Source organism: Rutidosis leptorrhynchoides, chromosome 5 (assembly GCF_046630445.1).
Source record: "Rutidosis leptorrhynchoides isolate AG116_Rl617_1_P2 chromosome 5, CSIRO_AGI_Rlap_v1, whole genome shotgun sequence".
In the NCBI taxonomy this organism is placed as follows: domain Eukaryota; kingdom Viridiplantae; phylum Streptophyta; class Magnoliopsida; order Asterales; family Asteraceae; genus Rutidosis; species Rutidosis leptorrhynchoides.
Window position 1 is genome coordinate 332,678,017 of NC_092337.1, and position 23,474 is coordinate 332,701,490.

Sequence of the window (23,474 nt, forward strand, 5' to 3'; positions counted from 1 at the left end):
TGTGAAATAAATTTAGCCGGAGAAATGTTTAAAATAGACTTGATACCCGTAGAATTAGGAAGTTTTGATGTAATAGTTGGCATGGACTGGATGTCCAAAGTAGGAGCTGAAGTTGTGTGTGCCAAGAAGGCAATTCGCATTCCTAGTAAGGATAAAATGCCGGTGATGATTTATGGAGAGAAGGGTAATTTAAAGCTAAAACTTATTAGCTGTTTGAAAGCCAAGAAGTGTTTAGAAAAGGGATGTTATGCTATTCTAGCACATGTTAATAAAGTCAAAAAGAAAGAAAAAGAGAAGTGCATCAACGACGTGCCTGTGGCAAGAGATTTTCCTGAAGTTTTTCCGGAAGAGTTGCCGGGATTACCTCCATTTAGATCTGTAGAATTTCAAATAGATTTAGTACCAGGAGCTGCACCAGTGGCTCGTGCGCCATATAGACTTGCACCGTCCGAATTAAAAGAACTTCAAAGTCAGTTAAAAGAATTACTGGACCGTGGATTCATACGGCCAAGCACTTCACCGTGGGGAGCTCCAATTTTGTTTGTTAAGAAGAAAGATGGATCTTTTAGGATGTGTATAGATTATCGTGAATTAAATAAGTTAACTATTAAGAATCGGTATCCACTACCGAGAATTGATGACTTATTTGATCAACTGCAAGGATCATGTGTTTATTCAAAAATCGACCTAAGATCGGGCTATCATCAACTACGCGTCAAAGAAGAAGATATACCGAAAACTGCTTTTCGGACACGCTACGGTCATTACGAATTTTTGGTCATACCGTTTGGATTGACGAATGCGCCAGCTGTATTCATGGACCTCATGAATCGAGTTTGTAGTCCGTATTTAGATAAGTTTGTTATCGTTTTCATTGATGATATTCTTATCTATTCCAAGAGTGAGCAAGAGCATGAACAGCATTTAAAGTTGATATTAGAGTTGTTGAGAAAAGAACAGCTATATGCTAAATTTTCTAAATGTGCTTTCTGGTTGAAAGAAGTGCAATTTCTTGGCCACGTTGTTAGTAGCAAAGGAATTCAGGTTGATCCAGCAAAAACTGAAGCCATTGAAAAATGGGAGACTCCTAAGACACCAACGCAGATACGCCAATTTTTGGGTTTAGCCGGTTATTATAGAAGGTTTATTCAAGATTTTTCCCGAATAGCTAAGCCGTTGACAGCGTTAACGCAAAAAGGAAAGAAATATGAATGGACCTCTGAGCAGGAGAGTGCATTTCAAATACTAAAGAAGAAGTTAACTACGGCGCCTATTTTATCGTTACCAGAAGGGAACGATGATTTTGAAATATATTGTGACGCTTCGCGACAAGGTTTTGGTTGCGTTCTTATGCAACGGAAGAAAGTTATTGCATACGCATCCCGACAATTGAAGATTCACGAGCGGAATTATACGACGCATGATCTAGAATTGGGAGCAGTCGTGTTTGCATTGAAGATGTGGAGACACTACTTGTATGGGGTTAAATGCACTGTGTTTACTGATCATAAAAGCCTTCAACATATTTTTGATCAGAAACAGCTGAACATGAGGCAACGTAGGTGGGTCGAGTTAATAAACGACTATGATTGTGAAATTCGTTATCATCCCGGGAAAGCGAATGTGGTGGCTGACGCATTAAGCAGAAAGGAACGAGAACCAATTCGAGTACGAGCGATGAACATAAAAATTCGCATGAATTTCAACTCACAAATCAAAGAGGTTCAACGAGAAGCACTTACTAAAGAAAACATAAGAAATGAAATAATGAAGAAGTATGAGAAGCAACTCGTTATACAGGAAGACGGAATTCGATATTTTGTAAACCGTATTTGGGTACCGAAGTTGGGTGGATTAAGGAAGTTGATATTGAACGAGGCACATAAGACAAGATACTCGATACATCCTGGAGTTGGAAAGATGTATCAAGATCTTAAGACACATTATTGGTGGCCTAATTTAAAGACAGACGTTGCAACATATGTTGGGGAGTGTTTAACTTGTTCCAAGGTCAAAGCAGAACACCAGAAGCCGTCAGGGTTACTTCAACAACCAGAAATCCCAGAATGGAAATGGGATGGTATTACCATGGATTTCATCACGAAGTTACCAAAGACTGCCTGGGGATACAACACCATTTGGGTGATTGTTGATCGTCTCACCAAGTCTGCACATTTCTTGCCTATAAAGGAAACGGATAGAATGGAGAAACTATTACGATTGTATATAAAGGAAATTGTTTCAAGGCATGGAATACCTATTTCCATTATATCCGATCGTGATAGTAGATTTACCTCAAAGTTCTGGCAATCACTACAGGAGGCCCTAGGAACTCGTTTGGATATGAGCACCGCATATCATCCGCAAACTGACGGGCAGAGTGAAAGAACAATTCAGACTCTTGAAGACATGCTCAGGGCATGTGTGATCGATTTTGGAAACGGATGGGATAAGTATCTACCATTAGCAGAATTCTCGTATAATAATAGTTATCATGCGAGCATTAAAGCTGGGCCATTCGAAGCATTGTACGGAAGGAAGTGTAGATCTCCTATTTGTTGGAATGAAGTAGGAGATCGACAATTAACTGGTCCCGAGATCATACACGAAACGACTGAGAAGATAGTACAAATCAAGGAGAGATTGAAAACAGCTCGTAGTCGCCAAAAGAGCTATGCCGATGTCCGAAGGAAACCATTAGAGTTTCATATTGGGGACATGGTTATGTTAAAGGTGTCACCTTGGAAAGGTGTAATACGCTTCGGAAAAAGGGGTAAACTGAACCCAAGGTACGTAGGCCCGTTCAAGATTATCGAATGCATTGGACCGGTAGCCTATCGACTCGAGTTACCGCAACAACTCGCTGGAGTACATAATACATTTCACGTCTCAAACCTTAAGAAGTGTCTTGCAAAGGAAGATCTCACCATTCCTCTTGAAGAAATCCATGTCGACGAGAAACTACAATTCATCGAAGAACCAATCGAAATCATGGACCGTGAAATTAAACAGCTCAAGCAGAGCAACATACCGATAGTTAAGGTTCGTTGGAATGCTCGAAGAGGTCCCGAGTTTACGTGGGAACGGGAGGATCAGATGAAACAAAAGTATCCACACTTGTTTCTCGATGACGCAAAATAGGTACAATTTTAAAATTTCGGGACGAAATTTATTTAACGGGTAGGTACTGTAATGACCCGCACTTTTTCGATCGTTCTATACTTATAAGATTAATATTTACATAAATTAAACCTTACCAACATGATAAGCAATCCAAATTGATGAGAATTATGTTTTCGAAAAGAGTTTTACACAACGTTGGACCGTCTAGTTTGACCGATGATATCACGAATAATACAATATATGATAATTATACGTTTGTGTATATATATATGTATATATACATATTTAACATGATCTAAGAATGTTTTAATATCTCATTTTGTATTAATAACAATAAGTTATAAGTATATTTTGAAACTAGTAACTTAAGTTTTCAAAACGATAACCATACGTAACGTTATTTGACATAAATACTTATAACCTATAATGTTTATACATATATAGTATATGTAATGTATTTAATCATTTTTTTTAAGAACTTAAATACATAAAACAATATAAGTATATTCACAAAAGATAGCTATATTTGAATTCTCATTCCATTTTTCACAAGATTTCTATACGTATATCTAGAGTATATGTACTCGTATCATACCTAGCTTCTATACGTATTTACTATTGGTATATACACATCAAATCACCACCAACCAGCCCTTGTTCATGCCTTATGTATAAGGTAACTCTCTTGTTCATGCCCTATGTATAAGGTAACTACTTTTGATGTTTAGTATGACTAATTACATAAAAATACAACATGAAATTTTGTCCATGTTTTTCCATTAATCATGTTTTTATGGCCTTAAATACATCTTCCATTTTCAAATTTTACTACCTCATTTCTTTAACCAAAAACACACTCTTAAGAAACTCCATAACCATTCAGCTAGTATCCATGAAGATCTAGCCATAAAAACATCACTTAATCACCATAAGAAAACTCTTACAAAAACACTTCAAGAATCCTTCCAAGAACACAAACTTACTTCCAATCTTTCATCCAATTCCATCACCCTTTTGGTTCTAGGTTCTTACTCCTCTGTTACAGTAATCTTGTCCAAGTAACTTGAGGTAGTAACTTTGTTCATAAACTTATTCGATTCATATATATATAGCTATCTTATTTTGTGGTATAAAATTTTAACAACAAGAACATAGTTTGAATGTTTTCAAACTTGTTTGCAAACTAAATAGATCCTTCTAACTTAACTTTTAAAATACTTCAATACATGTAATATAACTTAAATATATGCTAATTTAACAAGGTATAACTTGGTTTTTCAAAGAACACCTTAAAAACTGAATTTACGACGTCGGAGTGTAACCGGGGGCTGTTTTGGGTTGGATAATTAAAAACTATCTTGAACTTTGAATTGGAGGTTTATATTCTGGAAAAATGATATTTCTTATGAATATGTTAACACATAAAAATTTCATGATTTAATTCAAAGTATAAGTATTTTTAGAAAAATGTTCATTAAATGATATTTTTGTAACAAAAATGATTAACTTCATATGTTTCACCAAAGTTTGACCTATGACCTGTGATTTCGAATACAAACTAAGGTATTTACATTTCATAGTCTTAAAGAGGGACTCGATCCAAGGAAGTGGCAAGTTGAACCAACGAAAATGGAGTTGTAACGAAGAAACTATGACCAAAACGAGATCGGATATCTAAGACTAGTTTAGCTACGAAAATAATTGGAGAAAATTAAATAAATCACATCTTTCTAAAATAACATGATATTTTATATATATGTACTCATAATTTAATTTTATATGGTTCAGGATCACCCGTAAACAATACGAGAAGATTAATCATAAGATCCCATGATTGTACGCAACACGTCATTTGACAACACCGGTACTTTATGTACGCAACACGTCATTTGACAACACCGGTACCGTGGGTCAAGATTAATCTCGACCAATACATATACGATGGGGGTTTTATTTATTTCATTGGGGGTTTATTAAACACCTAAAAATGAACCACTAAAATTGAATTACTAACATCGGACTACTAACTACGGACTAAGGAATTATTAAAAGTATTAAAAGTATTATAAGTATATATATGTGACGATTGTTTTAAAAAGAAAAAGTATTGATATATTATATATGGATAGGTTCGTGATATTAATCGGAGACCAAGTCGAAATTACATATCTTCAAGACAAAAGTGAGTATATAGTCCCACTTTTAAACTCTAAGTATTTCGGGATGAGAATACATGTATTTTATGTTTTACGTTATGGACACAAGTAACTGAAAAATATATTCTACGTTGAGTTGTACCACTGACATACTTCCCTGTAGCTTGGTAACTATTATTTACAGCGGTATTGTAAACGCGAATCCTGTTGATAGATCTATCGGGCCTGACAACCCCAACCGGACTGGACGACCAGTATTCAACGGTTGCACAGTACTTCGTTTCGTGACTACACTTGGTACGGTGTAGTAAGATTTCATAATAAAGGGAATATGCGACGTGATTAAATGTTAAGTATGGTTACCAAGTGCTCAACCACTTAGAATATTTTTATTAAAATGTTTATATATGAAATCTCGTGGTCTATATTTATATCGCTGCCGGCATTAAACCTATATCTCACCAACTTTATGTTGACCTTTTAAACATGTTTATTCTCAGGTGATAACTAAAAGCTTCCGCTGCATCATGTTGAATCTAAGCAAGATCTTGCGTACGCATATTTGTGTCAAAAACAAAACTGCATATCCAAGGATTTGTATTGTAAAATATGCTAGAAATCGTGTTGTTATCATCATATGTAAAGTTTGTAAGTCGAAGATTATCGCTAAAAGATAATCATCTTTTTATTGTCTAAAGCTTGTATCAAAAATAAGAATTATGGTTTGTAATGTAAAATATATGCAGTTGTTCTTTTAAAAATGTCGCATATAGAGGTCAATACCTCGCAATGAAATCGTACGTTATCTAACACGTTCTTATGGTTAAGGACGGGTTTTGACATATAATATATCAATACCTTTTCATTTTAAACAAACGTCACATATATATACTTAGAATACTTTTAATACTTTTAATAATTCCTTAGTCCGTAGTTAGCAGTCCGATGTTAGTAATTCAATTTTAATGGTTCATTTTTAGGTGTTTAATAAACCCCCAATGAAATAAATAAAACCCCCATCGTATATGTATTGGTCGAGATTAATCTTGACCCATGGTACCGGTGTTGTCAAATGACGTGTTGCGTACATAAAGTACCGGTGTTGTCAAATGACGTGTTGCGTACAATCATGGGATCTTATGATTAATCTTCTCGTGTTGTTTACGGGTGATCCTGAACCATATAAAATTAAATTATGAGTACATATATATAAAATATCATGTTATTTTAGAAAGATGTGATTTATTTAATTTTCTCCAATTATTTTCGTAGCTAAACTAGTCTTAGATATCCGATCTCGTTTTGGTCATAGTTTCTTCGTTACAACTCCGTTTTCGTTGGTTCAACTTGCCACTTCCTTGGATCGAGTCCCTCTTTAAGACTATGAACTGTAAATACCTTAGTTTGTATTCGAAATCACAGGTCATAGGTCAAACTTTAGTGAAACTTATGAAGTTAATCATTTTTGTTACAAAAATATCATTTAATGACCATTTTTCTAAAAATACTTATACTTTGAATTAAATCATGAAATTTTTATGTGTTAACATATTCATAAGAAATATCATTTTTCCAGAATATAAACCTCCAATTCAAAGTTCAAGATGGTTTTTAATTATTCAACCCAAAACAGCCCCCGGTTGCACTCCGACGTCGTAAAAACAGTTTTTAAGGTGTTCTTTGAAAAACCAAGTTATACCTTGTTAAATTAGCATATATTTATGTTATATTACAGGTCTTGAAGTATTTTAAAAGTTAAGTTAGAAGGATCTATTTAGTTTGCAAACAAGTTTGAAAACATTCAAACTATGTTCTTGTTGTTAAAATTTTATACCATAAAATAAGATAGCTATATATATATGAATCGAATAAGGTTATGAACAAAGTTACTACCTCAAGTTACTTGGACAAGATTGCTGTAAAAGAGGAGTAAAAACCTAGAACCAAAAGAGTGATGGAATTGGAAGAAAGATTGGAAGTAAGTTTGTGTTCTTGGAAGGATTCTTGAAATGTTTTTGTAAGGTTTTTCTTATGGTGTTTAAGTGATGTTTTTATGGCTAGATCTTCATGGATATTAGCTGAATGGTTATGGAGTTCTTAGAACTTGTAAGTAGGTGAATTAGAGAGTAGTTTAGGAGTAGAAATGGTGAGCTAAAAATGGTTTGGTGATGGGCATATAAAACGTGGCCAAGGGGGAAACAAGGACAAATTTTCAAGTTGTTCTTTTGTGCAATTTGTCATGCTTGCTTCCAAAATCAATTACCTTATACATAAGGCATTGAACAAAGGCTGGTTGGTGGTGATTTGATGTGTATATACCAATAGTAAATACGTATAGAAGCTAGGTATGATACGAGTACATGTACTCTAGATATACGTATCGAAATCTTGTGAAAAATGGAATGAGAATTCAAATATAGCTATCTTTTGTGAATACACTTATATGGTTTTATGTATTTAAGTCCTTAAAAGTGATTAAATACATTACTTATACGATATATGTATAAACATTATAGGTTATAAGTATTTATATCAAATAACGTTACGTATGGTTATTGTTTTGAAAACTTAAGTTAGTAGTTTCAAAATATACTTATAACTTATTGTTATTAATACAAAATGAGGTATTAAAATATCCTTAGATCATATTAAATATGTATATATACATATATATACACAAACGTATAATTATCATATATTGTATAGTTCGTGATATCATCGGTCAAACTAGACGGTCAAACGTTGTGTAAAACTCATTTCAAAAACATAAGTCTCAACGATTTGAATTGCTTATCATGTTGGTAAGGTTTAATTTATGTAAATATTAATCTTATAAGTATAGAACGATCGAAAAAGTGCGGGTCATTACAGGTGATAAGGACGACGGTCATTACAGGTGATAAGGACGACGAGTAGTTTTTAGTATTTGTAATATTGTATTTTTTTTTTAATTTTTAGGACTTTTTAATTAGAGTTTTTTTTTTAATTATCTGTGTTTAGTAATATATTTATTTTACAAATTTAACCAATTAAGCAAAGTAAAAAATAAAAATATTTCTCTTAAAATGAAAAATAAAATATAAATTAAAATAATTACACGTCACTCTTTAACACGTCACACAACACGTAATTCCACTTTAAATTTTCCCATCACATTTGTTATTGTTACTACCAACACACAAAAAATATCCCTCCTAACAGTGCAAGTGGTATTATACACATTTTTTAATATATATATATATTTGGTTAATTTGGTTAATGCTAGATTAAAGTGCTTCTAGAAATTACTTGACGAGTTTTGAGAGTTAAAAAAATAAAATATGTATCGTCATCAATTCGTATGCTCTCGATAGCATCCTTAAATATTGAAATTGAATTTCCGAGGTGATCAACAATTATTCTGATTCATTGCATGACATGAATTAATTAATTTCAGATCTATCATCCATGGATTCCGATCAGGACGCTTCGACTTCGCGCCCCGTCAACCAGCGCGAAGTCATCCTCGACGTCGGCGACGATAGAGTCGTAAAAAAGAGCGGCCGTATGGAGGATCCTCCGTCACGTTTGATCGGAGAATTTTTAAACAAACAGAAACATTCCGGTGGCGAAATGACGTTAGATATGGATTTAGAAATGGATGAGCTTCGTAACGGAAATACTTCAAATGTTTCTGACGGAAATCAAAATTTAGATAATAATAACGACGTTAGCAATAATAATAATAATGCTGATAGCGTTAATAATAGAGGTAATAATCATTCAAATCCTAGGGTTTTGAATTCCAGAGATTTGAGAGTTTCCTTTCAACAACCTCATAAATCATCAATGGCGGCTAAAGAATTATCATCAGATGATGACGATGACGATGAAGAATTTGATGATGTTCGATTACTGGATCAGCAGCAACATGTGAGACGTAAATCGAGTAATTTGAATAATTCAATTCGTTCTGATAAAGGTGGAGGTGAGGTATTGAAATGTACGTCGTTTCAAAAGAGAGCAACGATAATTAGAACAAAAACGCAACAATCAAGGTTGTTCGATCCACCTGATGAGATGGAAGTTGAAGTTCCGTTACCTTCCGGTCCAGCTGGCAAGTCAGGGCAGTATAGATCAGGTATGTTAGGACGTCCCTCGGGGATACTAGCGAGAGGTGAAATCGAAGATGAAGACGATTCATTATACGAAGAAGATAATCCGGATGATTTTAAACGGACCAAACTCGATGCATTAACGCTCGTTCAGTGGTTTAGTCTTGTATTGATTTTGAGTGCGTTGATTTGTACGCTTTTGATTCGTACGTGGAAGAGAAAACAAGTGAGAGGGCTTCATCTTTGGGAATGGGAGGTTTTGATACTTGTATTGATATGTGGTCGTTTGGTTTCGGGTTGGGGGATTAGGTTTTTCGTGTTCTTTATAGAGAGAAACTCCCATTTGCGTAAACGAGTTTTGTATTTTGTGTATGGGATACGAAAGCCGGTTCAAAATTGTATTTGGTTAGGTTTGGTTTTAATTGCTTGGCATTACATGTTTGATGAGAAAGTTGAGGGTCATATCGGGTTCTTAAGCGTTTTAAACAAGTTAATGGTGTGTATGCTTGTTGCAACGTCTTTATGGCTTGTTAAGACTCTTATGGTTAAAGTACTCGCTTCTTCGTTTCACGTTAAGAAGTTTTTTGATCGGATTCAAGACGCGTTGTTTAATCAGTATGTGATTGAGACACTTTCGGGCCCACCGTTAGTTGAGATTCAAAATAGTCAAATAGAAGAAGAGAAAACAATGCAAGAAGTACATAGGCTACAGAATGCAGGTGCTAATGTACCACCCGAACTACCTGAAAACGTGTTTCCGTCCAAAAGTGGACGGGGAATCGGGAGTGGAAGATTAAGACCGGCTCCCGTTGCTATTAAGATTGATGAAAAGGAACAAGGGATAACAATTGATCATTTGCATAGACTTAATCCGAAGAATGTATCCGCGTGGAACATGAAAAGATTGATGAGAATCGTGCGTCTTGGAACGTTGAGTACATTGGATGAACAATTACATAATGATATGAATTCGGAGGAGGATGAAGCGGTGACACAAATTAGAAGCGAGATGGAAGCTAAACGGGCAGCTCGAAAGATTTTTATGAATGTGGCAAAGGCTGGCTCCAAGTATGCTTTTAAATTTTTAGATTTTTGTAACAACAATCTTTAGCCCTTAGTGCCGTCGTTAACGCGCATTACGGTGTTGTTCATAGTGGTTATATGTTGACTTTTTTGCGCGTTAATGACAACCCTTACGGCTGTTATCAAAAAAATCCAAAATTTTTATATCTATTTTAAAGCATGATTACTCATGATTTATTGACAAAATTTCATTCCTCGTCCCTGAACTTTACATCAAATTGACTCCTCGTCCTTTTTCTTTTTTCTTTTTTTGTGCATCCCTCATCCATAATGTATCACAATTCTACATCACTCGTCCTTTTTCTTGACTCCTCGTCCTTTTTCTTTCTGTCAATTCTACATCCTTCGTCCCTAAAAAGGACGAGGGATGTAGAATTGTGATACATTAGGGACGAGGGATGCACAAAAAAAAAGAAAAAGGACGAGGAGTCAAATTTGATGTAAAGTTCAGGGACGAGGAATGAAATTTTGTCTGATTTATTAGCTATTATATCACATATTTCTTTCAGGTACATTTATCTCAACGATTTGTTGCGGTTTTTGAGAGAAGATCAGGCTCTTAAAACCTTCTCTCTTTGGGTAGGAACACCTGGAGATGAAAAAGTTAGCAAGTCAGCTTTGAAAATATGGGTGGTAAGGAGCTTGAATCATAAAGCATTAATTAAATTCATATAAAGTTATAATTCATCTTTTTTATGTTCTGTTTGATGTTATGGATTTACAGGTTAACGCGTTTAGAGAACGAAAAGCACTAGCGTTGACATTAAATGATACAAAAACAGCAGTTAACAAGTTGCACCAAATGGTGAATGTGGTAGTTGCTGTTATTATATTGGTTATTTGTCTTCTGATATTGAACATAGCAACAAGCAGACTTTTAGTTCTTATAAGCTCCCAAATTGTTGTGTTGGCGTTTATATTTGGTAATACCGTTAAAACTATATTTGAAGCCATCATCTTCTTGTTTGTCATGCACCCTTTTGATGTTGGTGATCGTTGTGAGATTGATGGAGTTCAGGTAATTTAGCAACAAATTATCAAGTTTTTAATGACCTTGCGTTACTTTTATCAAGTTTTTTTGGAACATTCTTTACCTTTATGTGGAATGCATAGCACTTTTTTTATAAATGTTAGATGTTTTTTTTTTTTCAGATGATTGTGGAAGAGATGAATATATTGACTACAGTTTTTCTAAAATGGGACAATGAAAAGGTTTATTTTCCAAATAGTACTCTTGCGACGAGAGCTATTAGCAACCATTATCGTAGTCCCGACATGTGGGATTCAATCAATTTCTTCATACATATCACTACTCCGCCTGATACGTTAGCAGTCATGAAACAAAGAATAATCAAGTAAGCTATCTCCTTTCACTTCGATTCGTCTTGTTAGTGTTTATATGTGTCAAGAAGTAAATTAGTAGTTGCAATGAAATCGATTAAGTGAACAACTAGGCAGTTTTATGCTATGCTAACAAATAACATAAGTGCTATATTAAGATAAATAGGTACAAATGTACAATTCGAAGATTTCGTATGTATTTAATTAATTTCCTTGTGAATTTTAAAACTCATTCATCAGATATGAATTCACAGGGCTATATATTTCTTTTAAAGCCTTATTATCATATTATTAATTATTAATTGTTGATTATTATTGATTATGATTATTGTAATAAAGTAATAAACCTTACAATTAACTTGATTTGGATTTTTGGCAGCTACATTGAGAGCAAGAAAGATTATTATTATTCGAATGATATAGCATGTGTGTCGACCAACTTGGAAGAAATAAACAAAATCAAGTTGCAAATCTGGTGGAGACATAAAATAAACTTCCAAGACATGACTGAGAGGTACATAAGAAAAGGTACAGTTATTGATGAAATGGTTCGAATTTTCAAAGAACATGATGTCGAATATAGATTATACCCAGTCGACATCAATATCAAAACCATGCCTCAACCTGTTACCACTTCTCGGATCCCTCCTGCATGGGAAGCTTCAAAATGAGTACGAAAACAGGGAATAGTACAACTGTGACTGCATCATGTACAAGTGTATATCATGCTTTTAAACTCGATGATATCAAGCGTCCATACACAGTGTCTAAGCCTTGGGGAAATTCACTAATCCAGAATGTGATCTTACAACGAAATAAGGACTGTTGGAATGAATGAATTGTGGTGACAGGCATGCGGATTTGTATGTTGGGAGTTGTAGGGAAAAATGATTTTGGTATATTACTGATATGGTTCAAGTTTGGAATAAGCAATTTTGGGATGGTTTTATTTCATGATCAATTTCTTCTTATAATAACTGAAATTCTTCATTTAGTATAGTAAACCAAGTTAATTTAAGTTAATTTAGCACAAACTCTTAGACTATTTTTAACCCTAAGAGTGACGTGTAGTTAGTTGGATGAAAAAGTGAGTTCAAAATTTCAAATGTGACGTGACAATGAAGTTAAATAGTGTGTCGTTGGGGTGTCAGAGATGGAAATTGACGCTAGGTTAAAAATAGTCTTAGACCACCCGTTACAGTGACATAGAGTAAAATTTGATACTTTTGTGGTTTTTGGTGGTGACGTGGCTGTGTCAGTTTTTTGTGGGAAGGTTTTCGGTGATGTTGTAAAATATGATTGAGAGTTTGGCGAAAAAATATATAACTTAATAATAATGGTAAAATGAGGTCAAAATTTGATTGAGTTCATATTTGGTTTTTGCTCCGTGAGAAGATTTTGGGTGATTTGACATGTTACTTTTCACATCATTCTATACAACAAATTTGCTTCGGTTCGGTTCAGATTGACATTAATCAAACAGATTGTCAATACTTAATATCACTGTTGTAAAAAATTCGTTTACTCGCCGATTAATCCCCGATTAATCATTTTTAAGAGTAATCCGTTTCGATTTTCTAAAATCCGTTTAATTAATCGGTCAAGGTCAATTGATGGATCAAAATCGAATTTGATAATCAAAGTTGGTCAAAGTCAAACTTGATCAACAATTAAACATGAATTTAAACTAGAACCTTATAGTTTTTTGAACAAAATGAACAATTATAGACAATTATGTTAAAGTTTAGGGTTAATGCCAAAAATAAGCTACAAACTTACACAAATGTACTGATGTCGCCCACAAACTCATTTCCGTCCTACTGTCGCCTACAAACTTTGAAAAAATGTGCTAATATCAACATTTTGGCGTTTTGACCTGCTACGTACTATTTTTGACCTGCTTTTTTTTTTTTTTTTTTTTTAAGAGTTAAGATCCAATCCACGAACGACACGTGTCAATTTTGACCGGTTTAGGCGGTAGCAAGTCATTTTTGTTTACATTGGTACACTTTTTGAAAGTTTTTGTTTACATTGGAACACTTTTTGAAAGTTTGTAGGCGACAGTAGGACGGAAATGAGTTTGTGGGCGACATCGGTACATTTGTGTAAGTTTGTAGCCTATTTTTGGCTTTAACCCTAAAGTTTATGTTTATAGTTTTCTTCTATATTTACACATGTAATTTTTGAAATTTAATAATTAAATGTATAAAGTACAATCCGATTAATTCCCGATTAATCTCCGAATTGCCAATTACTCCTTCCAAAGTTCCGACCGATTAATTCCCAAATAGCGAATTTTGCAACCTTAGTTAATATAGTAGTTGCAATTAACAATCTCTGCATACCTAATGCATAACTAGATAGAGAAGGTATATACTGTATTAAGACTAAACAAATTTCAAAGTTTTTATATCGAAATCCATTTTTTATAAACTAGTTGTTCAACCACAAATTAACAATGCATAAGATCAAACATCCTAAGAAATAATATGATAGTGAAAAGTTCCTAACTAAATTTGTAACTGATTATAGATCTATTTGGATATCTATGCAAGTTTAACAAAAGGCAATCATCATATTAATGAGGAACATGGGAATAGAAGTATAAAACAAACAGAAACATAAGCGTTGAAAAAGTTAAAACTATTCAGAGAAGCTCACCCAACAAATTTTTTAAGCAACAAACCAGTATGAGTTCTAAACCTTGTATCGTCATCCATATGAAGAACAACACGACAGTGATACACCCAGTCGGTTAGCCTAAACCGTGGGATCAGTTGGTCTGGTTCTTGAGCTTGTACGTTTCTTTTTGCATCAATCTCCATGGTCCTAACTTCATAGGCACCGTTAAAACGTCTTTCAGCTACACGTTTATAGTCTAACGGATTTAGATTTTCCGGTACAGTAGCTTTATCAAAATACTGCCAATCATCAACATCCCTAAATCCTAGATTTGGAGTACAAGCAGTTCCAAGAATATAAGCAAGGGTGATATCACCATGATCAAAGTTATCTTTTTGTGAAAACCATGAGCATACACGATTATCAGTGTGCCAATCGAATAACCAACAGGGTCGCCCCATTTTATCACTAGATAATGGAGTGAGATGCCATATATTGTTATCTCTAATTGTATGTGCAATATTACGAGAGCCTTGAGAAACAGATACAAAGTTTTTAATTCCAAAAGGATTTGAATTCCCGACATCCGTAGTCTCACTGATAACGGGTATGTATAGGACATTTTCAACAACGTGTTTGATATAAGTGGGACGTATTGAAGCATCAAGTAAAGTCAAATAACGGTCATAATTATGGGAGACTCGATACAGGTTTCCGTAATAATGTTCATGATATGTCTGCAAACAAACTTCCTTTAAAGCATTGCGGTTGGAAACATAAAGATCAATGAACCACATCGAAATGTAGGATCGAGCAGCATATATGAGCTGCTCGTGTATTGAAGTATATGAGGTCAATATATTTCTGAGGTGATGACGATGTGTAAACATGGCACTAGCATACAACTTAACCAAGCTATCAAATATTTCTTGTGTTTGAAGCTTAATACACCGTGGGTGCTGATCATAGCTATTTCTGCAGTATCCAATTTTTGAGCTTTCGGAAAGCCAATCTGCAATTTTTTTTAATTCGTTTCTATAAGGACTGCTGCTGTCATTCTCATCCATTTTTCTGTAACAAAATACAAAATTGTGAACTTCAATATATGATTATTGTATTCACAGCTCTACATTGGAAATACTAGCCACGAATCAAAGAATATTCATACAAAATCAGATTCAATTTACAAAACAGAACATATTTTTTTCTGGAACAAATTGCCACGACCTAATGACATAATATACCAATGTTAATTTTTCCTGTTTCGTTAAAAAAATATATTTCATCAGACAAAGAGAAAAATTCTATAAATAAAGTGGAAACACAAACCCTAAAAATAACAATTAGACACATAGATAACAGCAAAGAGAATAAAAGCAATCTTACGATATGAAGATGAATAATCGGGGTTTCTTTGATTGTGATTATTACTTGGTTGATAAAAAGTAGTAGGATCGAGGGCCACTTTATATTCAAATTTCACGAAACTACACAATCGACTTCACCGGAAACCCTAAGCTTATTCCATTTTGAATGTAAAAATTAGCTGTCCACTTCCACTTTCAAAAAAAAAAAAAAAAAAAAAAAAAAAAAAAAAAAAGTTAAGCTCCTATTTATATTGATAATATTAAATGAGAGAAAAATTAAAGGTAAATTTAAAAAATAAACATTAATATGAGGTGGAGGGAGTATTCAGATTTTCAAAAAATATATCTCACCAAGCATATAAGGGTTTATTAGATAGATTTTTATAACACCACTCCCAACGCTGAGCTATCGGGCCGCCCTCCTTGCACTTCCTCGAGGGCGCCGATGGCATTGTACCGCCATTGCTCCTCCCTCCCTCGTACTCAAGCTCCTCGCCCTGGAAAATTTCCTCATATGAACGAGAGTGAGGGCGGTTTTTGAGTTTGAATTTGGTCAAAATGCCCGTTTTTTTTTTTGTTTCCTTGTGTGCAGATACCCGTTGGGGTTTAAATGTGATGTTATTTTATTTTTTTTTTTTTTTCAAATTTCATCCACAAACTCTATATAAACTACCTCATTTTCAACAATTAACTTACATCTTTTTCAACATTTAAACTACCTCAAACACACACAACACTCTCATCATTTAAACTCTCAGTTTCAAAATCATCAATCATGCCTAAAAAATCCTCAAAGAAAAACCAAAACATACCAACCGAAGAATTTAACGACACGCAACGAAGCAATCAATTTTTTCAAACCTTGCTTGACACCCAAATGACTAACAAATCACCGTCCGGGTCATCTTCGAATCCGGCTCAAGACATGGGATTCGCCAAATACGCATCATCTTCACCAATTTTTACTCCATCACCACAACAACAATTTTATCATCACCAACACCAATACCAAACTCCACCCTATCAACAATTCTATATTCCACAACAACAAATGATACCACAACAAACTCATCCAGTCATTCGACAACCATTCTTTCAAAGTCAAATTCCTACTCAAATTCCTACGGATTCCGAATCCGAGGAACATGTTGAAGCTGTCCCCGAAACCCAACCCGAAGACCTTGTAGTTGAAGACGAAGGTGAAAGTGACCCGAGGGGTAAAGGGAAAAAGACAGTTCGGTGCAAGAAGGTGGCATGGACGGACGCGGAAAGTGTCATTTTGGCGAAGGTGTGGATGCAGTCCTCGGAGTTAACGGGTACGGGTCAAACGAAAGAATCGTTTTGGGGTTATATTCGAGAAACCTACAATGCCCAAGTCAAAGAGAAGCGCCGAGCCGATCAGTTGACGGGTAAATGGAGCAAGATGTCGAAAGACATCAAAATATTTATCGGGCAGTACACAAAGCTTGAAAAATATTGGCAAAGTGGGAACAATATGTCTGATATTGTGAGTTCAGCCCGCCACGCGTTTAAGGAACAAACTGGTCGAAACTTTCTGTACGAAAACGCGTGGCAAGTTCTCAAGGATTGTCCCAAATTCTTGACATTCGAGGGTGTCGTTCCGAAGCGTAAAGTGCCTGAAGTTCCTCCGCCTCTCGTGAGTGGACCGGGTGAAGGTTCGGGTGGGGTCGAAGGTGCGGGTGCGAGTGCGGATCCGCGTCAATTTGAAAACTTATTTCACGAGGTGCCTTTACGTCGTCCACCGGGTCGTGCGAGCACCAAGAGTCAAAGGAGTTCGGGTTCGTCCGATGCGGCCTCGCAATTGTCCTCCAACGAAGCTCGTTCACATACGATTCAAACCGCCAACGCTACGAAGCGGGCAATGGATCGCATATACGATGCGACCGAGACCCGTGATATGTTGGATAATTTGTCTTTTCTTACCCAATCGTGTGCACCCGACTTGACGGAGGAACAACGCAATTTGGTAATGAGAGCTCGAACAAGAATCACCAAGAAATACCTAAAAGCGTTTGCCGACTCCGACGACGAGGAGTAGTATTTCTTGTTTATCGTAGTTGTGTTTGTGTGTTTTTAATTATGTAGTTTTTTTCTTGTTTTGAAAAATTGTAACCGTAACCCTCGTGTTTAATAAAAGTGCAGTTCAAAACAATCGTATATTTTTTAGTTATTTATAAAAATATTAATAATAATACTGAATAATAATAATAATAATTGAATAATAATAATAATAACATTAAAAATATTAAATTTTGATGACGGCGTCATGGTTGGCAATGGTGTGTTATGGGGGTGTTATGGGAGGAAGTGGTGAAAAAAGAGGAGAGAGAAAGCTGATGTGGCGCTGAGGAAGTGCCCATGACGGCGTCATGGTTAGGAGTGGTCTAAAAGAAATAAAATGAGAGGAAGTGGAATGAAAAAGAATGAATTGAATACTTTCTAATATAAAATGAAAGAGATGAACGGAAAATAACACTGAATTTTCCTTCTCCTTCATTTCTTTTCTCTCTAAAATTAAAACTCTGAAACACTATTGTCATTATGTTGTTTCTCTCACTTTCCCTTCTTTTTTCTTTAAAAATCAACTTTAAGGGTGTGTTCCAGAGAGTTTGTATAGAAGAAATGAAATGAGAGGGAGGTGAATGAAGGGGAAGGATTGTGAATCATTTCAATTTGAAATGAAAGGGTTGAAGGAAAATTACATTGTTCATCCCTTCCCTTTCCTTCATATCCAAACTCCGGACCACATTCAATCTTTTCACTTCTCTCTAAACCCTTTCCTTTCCCTTAAAAATCCAACTCGAGAAAAGACACTAAAACAGAGCCTTAATGTTCACTTGAAAAAAATATTACTCTATAATTAGCATTAAACTCTTTATTTTATTCTCTTTAATTATATTATTATTATATTATATATTATTATTATTACTACTTATATTTATCAATTAATTTCAATCATTCATTTAAAAAAAAAATTGAGTTAACCTTTTTTAAGTCAAGGGCAGGGCCGGATTTGGGCCTGTGCAAGCTGTGCAGCTGCACAGGGCCCACAACTAGAGAGGGCCCATAATTGTTGTTTAATCCATAATACCGTATACAAACAACCCAATATCTACTAGGCTTATGGACCTAATAACCGCCAGGAATGCAAAAGCCCAACTCGAGAATTTGAAGTCCACAACTAATTTAAAATTTAAAATCTGAACAACTTTTATTTGTAGTGATTGCTCCATTAATTTATCGTAACAAATTAGTTATGTTTATAGCGATGTGGGAACTATAGTGATCAAAAGAAACTTCATTTAATATCTTCTATGTTTACAACGTGTTGTCTTTTTATTGTATTAGTATATAGTATATATACTATATAAATATAAACGCTTTCAATCTTCCACTCCGAAAAGGCCTACGATTTACTCAATGAACAGGGCCCATAAAATTGACGGGACGGCCCTGGTCAAGGGTCATCACTCACTAAATGATACTCCTTATAAACAAATTTACAAGGAGTTCAAATGATTAAGAGACATGCCTCATAATCATACAACCAAACCAAAAGCGCTAAAAAAAAAGATACAAGGATCTCCACAGGTTTCATTGGTAATAATACGAGATCGACCACACCCATGGTGATTAGCAACACCTTTAGGAGATTCGGATGGATCCTTAATATTGCTTGAGGGAATGGAAGAAATTTTTCTTTCATTAAGTATGACAACTATGACCAAGCTGCTGAAGCAATTGCTAGTATGAACAGAAGATCTCTTCTGGGAAATAGACTGAGGTTGGGTCTTGCTAAATTTGAAAAGAACGAACGAAAATCATTCTAGACATGCTGGTCAATCCTCTGGTCAATCGAAGGAATCAAGGTACTTTCCAAGAAGGGATGAGCAAACTAGAAGTATTCAACTTCAGTTGAATGATGACATTAATGATGGCATGGAACGCACTGTATTGATTATTGACAAGGAGTTTTTCTCCAAATTCAAACTGGCGAATTGGCTCATTTGTCGCAACACTTTGATTGGCAAATGCTTAGTATGAGGCAAATATGGGGGTATTTCATTTTGAATGACATATGAAAACTGAAGCTTGATTGTCTTTTGTGATTCGAAGATTTGATCATGTATGCGCTTTTTGAAATCTGCACAATCATTACATATGCTGATTCAAATCTGCACTGCTAATCGAAATCTGCAAACTCTTCGATATGTATGTGATGATCTATAGCTTTTGATATGACAAATTTAATGATAAATAGGTACACATGTATATTGCAAAGATTTCGTATGTATTTTATGAAATTTCTCATGATTTATAAAAGGAAAATGATAAATGTAGCCCTTAGAGCTACGTTTAAGCATACCATAAATAATATAATTTCGTTTTTAAAACATGAACCTGCCATGAATAATAATAATGCCAAAATTATATAAGGAAAGTCAATATTAAAAAGGGAATAATTATAATTTGTAATTAATTAAAGATAGTTTACAAACCTAATTATGGTATGCTTAAACGTAGCCCTAAGGGTTACGTTTAGCATTGTCCTTTATAAAATTCATTGATGGGATTTTGTTTTGTCCATAGAATATGAATTCAAATATGTAAAGATTTAGTTTGTTTTGGTATTTGTTACAAGTCTATATTTCTTTTTCTTTTTTTCCTTTTTTTTTGGCAAAAAAGGGGAATATATTAATTTTTAAACCAACATACAAGGGCCGGACATTTCTCTAAGCCCAACAACATAAATACAACAAAACAAAAGCCCAACAAACTTAATGGAACCCATTAATCAATCACCAGTTAGGAATCAACCCATTTCATGTTCAACATTTTCCCAGCTTTTAAAACTGCATTCGACCGTTTTACCTTCAGAAGCATTAACTTGCATCGAATATAGTTACAAGGCTATATTTATATTAAAGCTTTATCATTATATATTGATTATGATTATTGTAATAAACCTTACAATTAACTTGATTTTCATTTTTGCAGCTACATTGAGAGCAAGAAAGATTATTATTATCCAAATGATATAGTGTGCGTGTCGAACAACTTGGAAGAAATAAACAAGATCAAGTTCCAAATTTGGTGGAGACATAAAATAAACTTCCAAGACATGACTGAGAGGTACATAAGAAAAGGTACAATTATTGATGAAATGGTTCGAATATTTAAAGAACATGATGTCGAATATGGACTATACCCAGTCGACATCAATATCAAAACCATGCCTCCACCTATTACCACTTCTCGGGTTCCTCCTGCTTGGGAAGCTTCAAAATGAGTATGAAAACAGGGAACAATACACCGTGACTGCATCATGTACAAGTGTATCATGCTGTTAAACCTGATGACTTGTAAGCATCCCTACACAGAATCTGAGCCTTGGGGGAATTCACTAATCCTGGATGAGATCGTGCAATGAAATAAGGACTTTTTGTTGGAATGAATTGTGGTGATAGTCGATGCGGATTTATGGAATATATTACCTTTTAATTTATGTTTAGGTGTCATATTTGTAAATACATATTGTACAGTAGTGTAAATTGTATATTTAGATAGTTTGTTAACTAACGGGTTATAAGTTAGTTAACTGGTTAGTTAGACGGTTAATTTGAGTAAGTGTACATTGTAATCCATGTTCATCGAGTTCATGTAATCCTTCAATCAATCAATGAGTTCGAGTTGAATTGTTTCGATTACTTGTTTAATTCCGCATTTCATATGGTATCAGAGCGTGAGGCTTGTTTGAATTCGTAATTTGATTAATCCGATCAAATTACATCGTGTTCGTTTTGATCAATTGATCAAAGCTTTGATTCTATTTTATCGCCATTACTGATCTCTTCTTCTTCCTGTCAATTAGTTTTCGTTCTTGATCGATTATCAATTTCATTTGTGATACATCGATTTGACCTAATTTTGCAATGTCTACTGAAGGAATTGAATCTAATCAATCTAAAAGTTCTGAATCAAACACGATGAATTCAATTCACGATCCGTTACATATAGCTGGTTCAGATCATCCTGGAATGGTCTTAACAAATACTCCTTTCAATGGAACAAATTTCCTAGGTTGGAGTCGTACTATACGTATGACATTGGGTGCAAAGCTGAAATTAGGGTTCATAGACGGTACGAACATGAAGCCTGCTGTTACATATGAATCTTATCAGAGATGGAAACGCTGTGATTATATGGTCACGTGTTGGATTCTCAATTCAGTGACAGCAGAATTTTCTGAAGCGTTCTTGTATTGTCAATCTGCTTATGAACTATGGAAGGAAATAGCTGAAATGTATGGCCAGAGTAATGGTCAATTACTTTATCAATTGAAGAAAGAACTGAATAGTATCAGTCAAGGTAATCTTTCAATTGATTTTTATTTCAATAAGATGAAGAAGTATTGTGATGAATTACATGGTTTGATTGGTATGCCTGCTTGTGATTGTGGTAAAATGAGGGAATGTACGTGTGGTATTGCTGAAAACAATTTGGCTATTGAAAACAGTGATAAGTTGATGCAGTTCTTAATGAACCTAAATGATGATTATGAATATGTTAGAAGCCAAATTATCTCCATGGATCCTTTTCCAACAGTCAATAAGGCATACTACATAGTGCAACAAGTTGAGAAACAGAAGCAAGTTACTACACATGTTGCTGAACCTACTGCATTTTTTGCAAGCAACAACAGAAGCTTCACAAACAAGAAGGTTTATCCAGATAAAAGAACTGATAACAAAGGAGATAAAAGGTACCTTTTGCAGAGAAGAAGGACATTTGGAAGAACAGTGCTTTGAGAAAGTAGGGTATCCAGATTGGTACAAGGGGAAAAGGAACAAAAAGAAACCTGCAAGACTGGCTGCACAAGTTAACTTTGACCAATACATGAGTAAAGACACACCATTTGACATAGCTTATGAAAATGAAGTTAACAATGAAAAGAAAGGTGAGCTTGATCAAACTTTAGTTGCAGCTGTTTGTCAAGAAATGATGAAGCTGTTTCAAGGTAAAGGAGTTGCTGAGAATACTCCTGGCATGAATCATGCAGGTACAACATTTTGTACCTATTCTTATGCTATGTCATGCCTTGAAAAATAAAGTCATCATAATATGGTACATGAATGGATAGTTGATACAGGGGCAAGTGATCATATGTCACCACATTTCCACCTTTTTAAATCCATTCAAAATCTTAAACATCCTATTCCAGTTGGATTACCTGATGGTACATTCAAACTTGTCAAAACCATTGGTGATGTTACAATAAACCCTAATCTAACTCTCCACAATGTTTTCTATGTACCTGAGTTTAAACTCAATCTTCTTTCTGTTGGTAGACTTCTAAGGAAACAAAAGCTTCTTGCAATATTTCTTCCTGATTACTTTTTGTTTCAGGACCTTTTAACTAAAAAGGTTGTTGCAGCTGGAAAGGGATTCAAAAACATGTATACTTGCAGAGCTACTTCTGCTCCAGCAATCTATTCTTCATCCAATTCTGTCAATAAAGCTAGTTTAGACATGAATTTGTTTCATGCTAGATTAGGGCATACCTCTATGTCAAAAATGCAGCATATTCATGCTTGTAAACAACTCTATAATTCTGATTTCTTTTGTGATGTGTGTACTCTTACTAAACATCATAGACTCCCTTTCAT

The 23,474-nt window shown here is 34.6% G+C and overlaps 1 protein-coding gene across 1 annotated transcript; it reads left to right on the forward strand.

Annotated features, from left to right (window-relative positions):
• Positions 1–8,726: 8,726 nt before the first annotated feature.
• Positions 8,727–21,097, forward strand: LOC139849555 (mechanosensitive ion channel protein 8-like). Its single transcript, XM_071839195.1, has 5 exons — positions 8,727–10,441; positions 10,966–11,089; positions 11,181–11,474; positions 11,609–11,811; positions 20,806–21,097. The coding sequence occupies exons 1-5, from the start codon at positions 8,727–8,729 to the stop codon at positions 21,095–21,097; spliced, it is 2,628 nt and encodes an 875-aa protein (XP_071695296.1).
• The last annotated feature ends 2,377 nt before the right edge of the window (positions 21,098–23,474 follow it).